The sequence below is a fragment of the Eschrichtius robustus genome, chromosome 9 (genome assembly GCF_028021215.1).
Source record: "Eschrichtius robustus isolate mEscRob2 chromosome 9, mEscRob2.pri, whole genome shotgun sequence".
Lineage (NCBI taxonomy): Eukaryota > Metazoa > Chordata > Mammalia > Artiodactyla > Eschrichtiidae > Eschrichtius > Eschrichtius robustus.
Genome location: NC_090832.1, coordinates 1,852,295 through 1,864,332, shown reverse-complemented (window position 1 = coordinate 1,864,332; position 12,038 = coordinate 1,852,295). Strand labels below are relative to the sequence as shown.

Here is a 12,038-nt window from a genome sequence, read left to right as displayed (position 1 = left end):
AATGCTAGTTGTGTCCTACTTGTCACCAAGTACTGGCAACAGCATCTGTCAGACGCTTGTTAAAACACGGCTTCCTTCACAGCCCTCTGCTGCTTTAGTCAGCGTTTACCGAGCTGCTGCTTTAGGCTGTGCAGTAGGTACGTAGGTGACTCGGGTTGCTTCCCGAGAGACTCGTAGTCCGAATAGCTGGGCAGCCGGGACCCCCGTCAGCCTGACGCGCCCGAGCGCTGGGGCTGCCCGCTGGAGAGCTCCGGCTGCTCTGCAGGTGCCCGAAGTTCAGCTCCGCGCCGCACTCGCAGGTGAGCAGGTGAGCAGGTGCGGTGGAGGAGGCCTGGATGCCGGCCGGGGTCTGTCTCACTCCAGAGCTGTTCTCTTCACCAGGTCACGCTGTCTTTTTAAGGTGTCGTTGCTGACCGAGCCCAGTCGGCACACGGAGTGAAATGGACTTATTTCCCCTGTGTTCGTGGATGCTGACTTGTTACGAACGACTCTTTCCCTGGGCACGTTGTCAGCCGAGCACGTGTCCTCGGGCCCGGGCCGAGGTCCTGTAGGTGTCGTTGGAGGCTTTTGAGATGTGGGTGGGCGCTTCCGCTGTCTTTTGGAGGGACGGGGGTGAAGGTCGTTTTGTTCCTTGCTCTGGGTTGGGCTGTGTGCTCCTCAGCGGAAGGAGCGGGCTGGGTCTCCCTGTGATGGACTGACGGCCGCTCCCCTGCTGCTCGGGGACTCCCTGTCATCTCGGTGTCCCCTCAGCAGTGTGCCCACGCCGCGCGGAGCACGGCTGCCGTGTCCCCCGGCCCAGGGCTGGGGCGGGGCGTGCCTTTCCCCCTGGACGGCCGCCTCCCTGCAGCTCACCCTCTCCTTCTCTCCCCCGCACGCGTCTGCATGGCCTCTGTCCGCCGCTGCCGCCTTCACCTGGGCCCTGCGCATGCGTGCTAACCCCAGGGAGAAGGGGTCGCTTTGCCTGCTACGACTGGCACGCTTCCAAAGGTAATGCTGTGCTTCCTGCTGCTGTCTCCTCTCAAGCCCTGTCAGCCTCACGGGCAGAACAGCGTTAACCGGCCAGGTGCTGGATGTGTTGGCTTTTCAGTTAACATAGATAACTTTTCTTAAGAGGTTAATGTACTTTCATTTTATCCCTGTCTAGTTAATTCTTCCGTATCCAGAATTCATTTCATTTAATAGAAGCTTATTTTGCAGAAATGTCCAGTGTCTTTGTTCAGGCTAAGTTTTAAGTGAGAATTTGGACTAAAGGAGGGAGAGAGCTGTTTTCCTGTCCTTCGACCCTACGCGCCCCCAGGAGGAAGAGGGGGAGACGCAGGGGGAGGAAGAGGTGCGGACGGGGGTAGGGGGGGGAGACAGAAGGAGAGTGGGGGTGGTGGGTGGGGGAGGGAGCGCCGATCGGGGCCACGTGTCCGGTGACCCCAGGAGGCTGAGGAGGAAGAGGCCGCCACCCACTGAGTGCCGCTCGTGTCTGTATCTTTCTCGCGAGGCGCTCGCTGCCATCATGAGCAGGTTTAGGGTGTCCTTGGCCTCTGCTTGCTCTCCTGCTTGAGATTCATTTCTGGTTGGCAGAGCTGTACCTTCTTACTTGGAATTCGTTTCTCAGATTTTGTGCATTAGAGTCTATCATCTTAAATAGTACATGGAAATACTTCCTCTGTCTGTTTTTATATTTTAAGTGCCATTTTTACATGTCAAATGTAACAATCACAACTTTCTCACATATAAAGTTTACTCAACCTTTCATCATCTTATATCGCTTTGTTGAATTTTCTCCAAACTGATCATACAGGTTTTCACTGGATATTAACCAAACTTGGAGTTTTGGTTTTTTGTTCTTTTAAAGAAAAATGGAAACAAGGGATATTTAGTACCTATTTTGATATAATACATAAAGTAGAGTCTAAGACAAGTTTCTGTTGTTATTTTATTCCTGAAAAGGATTCCTTAACGTTTTCACATGTTGGGTACTTTCATACTGTAAAAGAATGGAGCAAATAGAGAGACAAATACGTTTCCTTTTTTACCTGGTATGTACCGAAAACAGTTTCTTCCCTGTTGTACTGGTTCGCTAAAACGTAAGCTCTCTGGGGGCCAGGACGTGAGCTCACTTTCTCACCGCAAACCTCTGGCGTCAGCGCAGCGCCTGGGACGCGGAAGCGCTGGTCAGCACTCCTTAAACGCGTGAGTCCCCCGCCCTCCATTCGCAAGCGGGCGGCAAAGAGCCGCCCCAGGCCGTCGTCCACCCAGCTGCCCAGAGGTTTGCCCTGGGGGCAGCCAGAGGCAGAAGCAGGCCTGGATGTGTAGACATGCTGTGCAGTGAAACCAAAAGTGCCCTGAAAAACATTCTTAGGCTTTGCTCAGAGTGGTCTATTTTAAGCGCGTCCCAAATGTTGGACATTTGACTGGATGTTGCGTATTCCGTTTGGTAACCCGAAGTAGTATTCTAACGCCTGTGCAAGCCAGGAGAAAGAAGAACATGAGTATCGGGTTGTTTAATTATATACGCATAAAATAGATTCTGAAGATTTGCTTCTGGCTGGGGGGAGGACTACGCAGGGAGCAAGGTGGGTAAGGGTACGTTTCACCATGTCCTTTTTGTGCCTTTTGAATTTCGCACCATATGAATGTGTTACGTATTTTTAAGGCAAAAGTATAGAATGTTTCTAAATAGCATTTAAAGCCTCTGGAAGAAGCACTCATCTGTGTGGTAGGGTTACTTCGGAAGGCTTATCTCCGCCTTCAGAGGCACTCCGGATCTGTCGTAGCTCTCAAGTGAGGAGAAATGTGCTCCGGCACTTGAGCCAGAAATAGAGCATTTGTAGAATCCCTGTTGCGGAAGCAGATAAAATTTTAAGGTTTTTGTTTTAAGCCACAGTTTTACACGTTTGTTACTGCCTGTGGGATGACTGTGCTTTTACTAAGGAGGGGCCTTGGATCTACAAGAAGCTGTCAGTTCCATTGTGAACATGACTCGCCTCCGTTTCTGTTTTCTGCCCGAGGTCCCAGAACTCCGTTTTATCTGTGACATCAGTGGCCATCGTTTAGGTTATTCAGGGTATACCTGTAAAGGTATCTTTGTTTTCTGTTATTACTGTGAAGCAGAAAGAAAGAAGGGATTGGGAAGGTTTATTTCTGATCCGTCTGTCGATAGATTTCTGTTACAGTGAAAGGTGAGAAAGGAGAGACAGGGAGTTTGTATCTCTCCCTTTCTTTTTATATTTCTAAATTTGTGGATGTAAATGTTCATGCAGGAAAGTATATAATACCCGTTTATTAGCTTACAAGATACCCTTCAGAGGCATTCAGAATTCAGAAGAAAGCGAATGTGGATTTTTCTTTCACCCCTAAACAGACATATTTTTCATGTTCTTCTGTTTTTTTTAAACCTTGTAATTGAAACAGTTGCTCTTGATCACTTATTTGCTTCTTTTGCTTTTTTATAATTCACTTGTATAATTCTGTGCGACCGTATTGCATTATTCTGTTTTCCGCATTTTTAGTTAATAATTCTTCACTGTTAATACATTAACGCTTTATTGAGTGCACGCTGTGGCCCGCACGCTGTACTGGGCACCAGGTGTAGAGAGATTGTTTTAAAGACCTAGCCGCCTGGGAGCTCAGGGGTGGGAGAGGTGAGGGAGCAGAAACCCTCATCAGACATGGGCAGTGGGGTTGAGACGAAGTGGTTCGCGGCGCTGTGGATGCCGGAGAGAATGCTTCTCGACAAGGACTGTCCTTCGGGCTGCCTGTGGTGTTTAAAGCCAGCAGAATGATAAGCATCCCTCAGGAATTTGGGCTCAGCGGGTCTAGAAGGGAACTGGTCCTGCCCAGGGAAAGCCCCACGTGACTCTGAGGCCCCGTTTTGGATCAGTACTTGGAGTTGAAATAAAGTTGTTTAAATGAGGCTTCAGCTGCCACCAAATCTGATGAGGATGTGCTGTGAAGCCCGGTTTTTAGTGCCTGTGAGACGTGATGTCTCTCGAATGCTGCTTCAGTCTCGTCTTACCTTCACCCAGATCTCAGGGATTGCTGAAAATTTGTCGTTAGCGTGTTATCTTGTGCATTCTCAGATTGGCAACCGTTCTAACAGCTTGCACACCCGTGTTCCTGGTGTCTTTGGTCTGTGAGAGCGGAGACCACACTACACTACGATTTTAGCGGTCTGCACTCTGTGTGCACTGCGGTGTTTACACTCCTGATCCTGGGGACTAGAGATTTTAACTGCAGCTCAGTGAGCGATTCTGAAGTCGCTGAGGCTCTGGGGCAGCGGGGGCCTGCACAGCATGGGCGCAGCAAGGCCGCTGCTGTCACGGCCCTGAGACGGCGTCCTGGTGCGTGGATGCCGAGGCCCGTTTCCTCCTGTGCGGTAGCGCTGAGGTCAGAATGACCCTCTGTGTTAGGTGGGGAGGGTCAGCAGGCGAGCAGAGGCGGAGCACATCCGGGTGTCAGTGGGCAGGGATCGCGCGGCTCTTGTGGGTCCGCTTTGTCCCCCCAAAGCCAGCCCATCAGAGAAAGTCATACACAGGCGAGGGGAAAATCTCAGCAGTTCCCGGAAGTATAAAAAGACACAGAAATAAAAAACCCAGTCTCTCTTTTTGTCCTTCACCCCAGTTCCACTCCGTGGAGGTGAGCACTTTTCACGGCAGTTCTTACTGGAACTTCATGCCAGTGGTGGCCGTCAGAATCATGTGGGGACACGAGCTGGGGCCTCATCCCCGGGGTCGGTCTGGTCCGGGAGGTCCGGGGTGAGCTGGGAGGTCACACTCCCTCTATCGGTGGTTCCGCTGTGAGGAGGTCCGGTCTGGAAGGAGGGTCTCCCTGTCTTCTTTAGAATCAGACACGAGTCCAGGACCGTGTGATGGGGAAACATTTTTTTATGTGATAAGAAAACGTCGGTATGAATGACGGTGTTAGTACCTTGAATTATATTTTAAACAGAAGCTGATGTGCTTATGTCTTACTTTGAATTTTGTGTATTCAGTTACTTAAGTTGCAGGATATAAATTTGGGGAGTTCTTTGAATAGAAATCCTGAGAATTGAGAACAGTAGTGTTGCTTCAGAGGTAACCTGTTGTTTGCGTGTTTGTTTCAAATAACATGATGAGCACATTCGACTTGGCTAGTGAAGCCCTGTCCTTCTCTCGCCGCAGACGGTTCCGACTCCAGAGACAAGCCGAAGCTCTACCGCCTTCAGCTGAGTGTCACTGAGGTCGGGACAGAGAAGTTCGACGACGGCTCCATCCAGGTGCGTGTCCTGCTGCTCCTGTGCCGCTTCGGTGGGTCGTAGGGCAGTGTGCGGGCCTGCCGCGCTGTGGGTCAGCGGGAGGGAGTGAAAGCCTTTGTACTTTAACGTAAGCAGCTTGCTTGCTCTGGGTCACTTCTCTCTGCTTCATTGTGAACAGAGCGGAGTGTGAGTTTCTGTCCCACCCCACCCCCAGACCTCCAGGGCTGTTTGTTTCCTCCAAAAGATGGTGATGGTTTTATAGGTTGTTTCAAGAGTACAAGATTAAGGGGGATAACGTACATGGAAGTGCCTGTCACGGGGTCGCACGCAAGCAGTAGGAGGCGTTCAGTGAAGTGTAGTGAAAATGTTAGCTGAGCCGCAGTGCTCGGGCTGGATTAGAACAGAGCTTAGCGTGTCTGTGCGTTAGGAAGGTCAGGGCTGCTCGCTTCCTGGGGCTTGAGCTTGGGCAGATGTCCCTTTCTCTGTATTCTCACTTCTCAGTTGTGGAATGAGGGGCCCGATTACTAATGCCATTTTCAGTTCTAACCCCTTCCTCAGCACAGCAGTAGAACAGGTGAACAGGGATTTGTAGCCCTGATGATCTGTGTAGATTTACCCATTAATTGTCTAATATTCAAGATGACCACATGCTTTTTTTTTTAAAATAAATTTATTTATTTTATTTATTTATTTTTGGCTGCGTTGGGTCTCCTTTGCTGCGCGTGGGCTTTTCTCTAGTTGCGGTGAGCAGGGGCTACTCTTTGTTGCGGTGTGCGGGCTTCTCATTGCAGTAGCTTCTCTTGTTGCGGAGCACGGGCTCTAGGCGCATGGGCTTCAGTAGTTGTGGCACGCGGGCTCAGTAGTTGTGGCACGCGGGCTCAGTAGTTGTGACTCGCAGGCTCTAGAGCGCAGGCTCAGTAGTTGTGGCTGTTGGGCTTAGTTGCTCCGCGGCACGTGGGATCTTCCCGGACCAAGGCTCGAACCCGTGACCCCTGCACTGGCAGGCGGATTCTTAACCACTGAGCCACCAGGGAAGCCCCCATTTGCTTTTTAATGCAGAGTTATAGTACCCCTTAAATCAAGCTGCTGGGTGGTGAAAATACTCAGTTATCTTGACAGTGTTTAATTAATAAATTCAGGGAAAATTCCCTAAAAGCACCCAGAATCCAGAGTTTATTAGATTATATTTATCATAAAAGGGGGACTCACAGTCTTAAAGTTCAGTTTTTAAACCCTCTGTACTTGATGATGGACGTCCCTTTGATTTTCCTTTCTTCTTAGTTGTTTGGTGCGGGAATCGAGCCCCATCACTGCGACCTCACAAACATGGATGGAGTGGTCACGGTCACCCCGAGAAGCATGGATGCCGAGACCTGCGTGGACGGGCAGCGCATCTCGGAGACGACAATGCTGCACAGCGGGATGAAGGTGCAGTTTGGGGCGTCCCATGTGTTCAAGTTCGTGGACCCCAGCCAGGACCACGCGCTGCCCAAGAGGTCCGTGGATGGAGGCCTGGTGGCGAAGGGCCCCAGACAGAGGCCTGGGTAAGGAGCATCCGTCACCTTTAGGAGTTCCAGAGCGGTGTGATCGTGCTGAAAATGATACGAATTAGCCATAGATGATGCGTTTTACTGTCTTTTATTTTAACTTTTGAAAATTCAAAGTTTGTGGTTTGTGGTTCAGGTTCTTGTTGCTTTGGGTTGGTTTCAGAGAAGAAGAAGAAAGAAAGGGCTTGACTTCGTCCTGAAGTTGGAAGTTGTGGCTGGTTTTTAAATTATTTTTAAATTTTGTTTTTTAGCTGATACTTTTTTAAAAATAAATTTATTTATTTTTGGCTGCGTTGGGTCTTCGTTGCTGCACACGGGCTTTCTCTAGTTGCCGCGAGCGGGGGCTACTCTTCGTTGCGGTGCGCGGTCTTCTCACGGTGGTAGCTTCTCTTGTTGCGGAGCACGGGCTCCAGGTGTGCAGGTTTCCGTCGTTATGGCGCGCAGGCTCAGTAGTTGTGGCTCGTGGGCTCTAGAGCGCAGGCTCAGTAGTTGTGGCTCGTGGGCTCTAGGCGCGCAGGCTGAGCAGTTGTGGCTCGTGGGCTCTAGAGCGCAGGCTCAGTAGTTGTGGCGCACAGGCTTAGTTGCTCCGCGGCATGTGGGATCTTCCCGGACCAGGGCTCGAACCCGTGTCCCCCGCATTGGCAGGCGGATTCTTAACCACTGCGCCACCAGGGAAGCCCTAGCTGATACTTTAAAACAACACTTTATTTGAATTATGGTGTTCTGTGTAATGAGCCTTAACGTCACCGAGGTGTTTTTGTTGCGGTGTACCTTCTCTATTACTGGTAATGAAACACATTGTTCTTTGTTAAGGAATTCAAGGTGTTTGGCTCCACCTAGTGCCTGTCTGAGGACTTGCAACGTGGGCCTGGTGCTGGAAAAGGAAACTCCTTACCGCCTGGGAAAACTTCTCTGAGGGGGAGGGAATAAGACTTCCTTTTTGATAATAACATTGTGTTCATGAATATACTGCCCAGTGACTTTATTGCCCACTCTGCAGGTTGATAGGGTGTGGATCTGGGGAAAGCGGGGCAGTAGCTTCTCCCCCGCCCCGTAGCACCCCGGTGGTGGTCCTCCTTGTTCCTGTGCCCTGGTTTCCTGCGTGACCGGCCTCTGGTTGACCGCTCAGAGCTTCCAGCTGGGGCCCCGTGGGGATCGTTACCGTCGTTCCCTCGTGCTGGCCCTTCGCCAGCTCACTGCCGGCACTAGGAGTTCTACCCTGATGGTTGCTGCCAGGCTGTTGAGGACGTCTTGGCCTCTCTTCTCACTCTGTCCACGTCGAATCCTGGCGGTGGAGAAGGGTGAAGGGCAGTCGCGGTTGGTGCAGATAAGACGTAACACCTCTCCCAGGTGGACGCTCCGTGGTTCACCCACGTTCGCGTCAGCAGGGTGGATGTAGGGACTGCCGTGCGGGTGTGGGGATCTGGCGTCCCAGCCTCTCGCCTTCAGTGCCAGCGTTCAGCAGATGGCCGTGCTCCTGGTCCCCGAGAAAACCGGCGTGGGTCTGCACTTCACAGGAAGACCCCTGTCTTCCAGCTTTAAACTGGACGTGCGATAAGCCCACCCTTCCCTTCTGTCTCTGGCAGGACCAGTTTTTAAAAATTCCTTTCTTCAAGTTGTGTTTGTCTATCAGCCGTCTCCCCACTTCCAGTCTCTCGTCACGACCTTCCCACTGGCTGTTCTCTTCAGCAGATCGTCTTGCTCCAATGGCTTCCATGTTCATCAGCAGCTTTCCTTCGCCCCGGTTCCTCCTTTCAGCACCAGACACCTGGACAGGGTAAAGCCCGCCTGCTTGATGGCCTCGCACTTACTCCTCAGAAGTTGCTCCAGAGAACTTACCGTGTGAGCAGTTCTTCTGGTGTGTTGCGTATCATCTCTCAGCAGTGCCTACGGTTACTGCCTCTTACGTGCAGCTGGGCTTTACTTCTAGGTTTTATATCATATTTATTTTGATGGTGTTAGTCGGTGGTGTTACCGTCATAAACACAGCTCTACAAACTGTCTCTGTCCCACTGTTGCAGTCGGCCCTTCAGTCTTGCAGGCGATGTTTTTCTGTGTGAGAACATCCGTCTCCTGCTGCTTTTTGCCTTAATGGTTCCTGCTCTGTAGGCCTGCGGTTGTCGATTCTCGTCCCGTCTCTGGCTGAAAGCGGAGATCGTGTAAGGACGTGGCGAACATCTCATTGAGGGGTAGTGCTGCTGTGACATTTTATTTTTAGTGCATCTTTTTCCTGCAAAACTAGTCAAAACTGCTTAGTGGTTGAATATACCAGTACTTGACACGTACATCCATAAAGTAGAACGGACTTCACTTTTTTATAAAAATTAATACTGTTCTCATGTTAAACTATTACGCAGATTTCTAGGTAGGTAACTCATGTATTCCTTTTTTTCACACGTGTGTGTATATTTCTTAAATGAGCTATAATTGGCATATTAGTTCAGGTGTGTGACATAGTGATTCAGTATTTGTATGTATTGTGAAATGACCACCGTACGTCTAGTTACGTCCATCGCCACACATAGTTCTGCGGAGTCTTTTCCTGTGATGAGAACTTTTGGATCTACTCTCTTAGCAGCTTTCAGTTACGCAGCGCGGTCTTACGAACGGTAGTCACTGTGCTGTGCGTTACATCCCCAGGACTTAATTATTTTAAAACTGGAAGCCTGTACCTTTTGACCCCTTTTGGCATTCCCCCCACCACCCGGACGCCCCTGCCTCTGGTATCCACCAATATGTTTGTATCTGTGAGCTTGGCTTTTTTGTTGTTACTGTTTTTTTATATACAGTTTTCAAAGGTCACTTCCCATTTACAGTTATGACAGAATATTGCCTCTGCTCCCCACGTGGTACAACACATTCTTGAGCCCGTGGTACACCCGGTAGTTTATGCCTCCCATCCCACAGCCCCTGTACTGCCCTTCTCCCCACCCCCGTCGTAACCACTAGTTTGTTCTCTGTGTCCGTGAGTCTGCTTCTTTTTTCTTATATTCACTAGTTTGTTGTATTTTTCAGGTGGTATCTATAGTATTTGTCTTTCTCTGTCTGACTTGACTTAGCATAATGCCCTGCAAGTCCATCTATGTTGCTGCAAATGGCAAACTTTCATTCCTTTTATGGCTGACTTGTTTTAAGTTCCACATATAAGTGAGATCATATGGTAATTGTCTTTCTCTGTCTGACTTATTTCAGTGAGCACAGTTTCTTCAAGGTCCATCCATGTTGTCACAAATGGCAAGATTTCCTTCATTTTTACGGTTGAATAAGATTCCTGTGAGTGTGTATACACAGATACAGGTGTGCGTGCGCGCACACAAGCGCGCACACACACACACACACACACACACACACTCACTCACTACATCTTCTTTATCCATTCTTCCATCAGCGGACACTTGGGCTGCTTCCGTATCTTGGCTATTGTGAGTAAGGCTGCAGTGAACATGAGGTGAGGATATCATATCAAGCCAGTGTTCTCGTTGTCTTCGGATATACACCCAGCAGTGGGATTGCTGGGTCAGACGGTAGCTCTAGTGTTAATCGTTGAGGAACCTCCGTTACTGGTCTCCATAGTGGCTGCACCGATTTCCATTCCCACCAACAGTACACGAGTGTTCCCTTTTCTCCACACCCTCACCGATACATACCTCTTGTCCTTTTGATGATGGCCATTCTGATAGGTTTGAGGTGATGCCTCCTTGCAGTCTTGATTTGCGTTTCCCTGGTGATTAATGATGTCGAGCATTTCGTCACGTACTTGTTGGTGATCTGTATGTCTTTACAAAATGTTTATTCAGATCCTCTGCCCATTTGTTAATTGTTTTTTGTTTTGGGAGGAGATGTTGTTACTGAGTTGTATGAAGTCTTTATATATTTTGGATATTAACCCCTTATCAGATATATGGTTTGCAAATATTTTCTCCCCTTGCACACATTGCTTCTTCATTTTGTCGGTGGTTTCCTTTGCTGTGCAGAAGCTTTTAGTTTGCTGCAGTCCCACTTGTTTATTTTGCTTTTGTTGCCTTTACTTTTTTGTCAGATCCAAAAACTCATCACCAAGACTAGTGTCAAGGAGCTTACTGCCTACATTTTCTTCTGGGAGTTTATGGTTTCAGATCTTACTCAAGCCTTTGATCCATTTTGAGTTAATTTTTGTGTTTGGTGTAAGATAGTGATCCATTCTCATTCTTTTGCGTGTGGCTGTCCAGTGTTGCCAACACGTTTTATTGAAGAGACTGTCCTATATATTCTCTGTCATTGTATATTCTTGGCTCCTTTGTCATAGAATAATTGACCATAAATGTGCGGGTTTATTTCTGGGCTCTCTATCCTGTTCCATTGATCTGTGTGTCTGTTTTTATGCTGATATATCATTCTGTTCTGATTACTATAGCTTTGTACAATAATACAGTTTGAAATCAGGGAGTGATTTGTTCTCTGTTCTTTTTCTTTGTTCTTTCTCAAGGTTGCTTTCACTACTTGGGATCTCTTGTGGTTCCATACAAATTTTAGAATTGTTCTATTTTTGTGGAAAATGCCGTTGGAATTTTGATAGGGATTCCACTGAATGTGTAGATCGCCTTGGGTGGTGTGGACATTTTAACAATGTTAATTCTTCCAGTCCGTGAGCACAAAATAACAAATATCTTCCATTTATTTGTATCTTCTTCTATTTCTTTGATCAGTGTCTTGGAGTTTCCAGTGTACTGGTCTTTCACCTCCTTGGTTAAATTTATTTTTAGGTGTTTTATTCTTTTTGATGCGGCTGTAAATGGCATTGTTTTCTTAATGTCTCTGATATTTTATTACTTGTGTATAGAAACACAACATATTTTTGTTATTGGTTTTGAACCCTGCAAGCTCACTGGATTGGCTTATTCTAACAAATTTTTTTTAGTGGAGTCTTCAGGGTTTTCTGTATGTAACATCTTGTCATCTGCAAATAGTGACGGTTTCCCTTCTTTTCTGATTTAGATGGTTCTTATTTCTTTTTCTTGCCTAATTGCTCTGGCTTTGTTGAATAGAATCGGTGAGCGTGGGCATCCTTGTCTTGTTCCTGATCTTAGAGGAAATGCTTTCAGTTCTTCACTGTTGAGTATGATGTTAGCGTAGGTTTGTCATACATGGTGTTTATGATGATGAGGGATGTTTCTAATGTACCCACTTTGTGGAGAGTTTTTATCATAAATGGCTGTTGAATTTTGTCAAATCTTGTTCTGCATATGTTGAGATGATCATGTGATTTTTTTATCCTTCCCTTTTTC

At 48.2% G+C, this 12,038-nt stretch overlaps 1 protein-coding gene across 7 annotated transcripts in view; it reads left to right on the top strand.

Annotated features, from left to right (window-relative positions):
* AFDN (afadin, adherens junction formation factor) overlaps positions 1–12,038 on the top strand; it is a 134,233-nt gene that overhangs the window by 63,865 nt on the left and 58,330 nt on the right. For all 7 annotated transcript variants that reach the window (XM_068551736.1, XM_068551739.1, XM_068551732.1 and 4 more), the window contains exons 9-10: positions 5,154–5,248; positions 6,509–6,771. In XM_068551736.1, the coding sequence (XP_068407837.1) occupies positions 5,154–5,248; positions 6,509–6,771 (358 nt within the window). The remainder of the gene's footprint in view (positions 1–5,153; positions 5,249–6,508; positions 6,772–12,038) is intronic.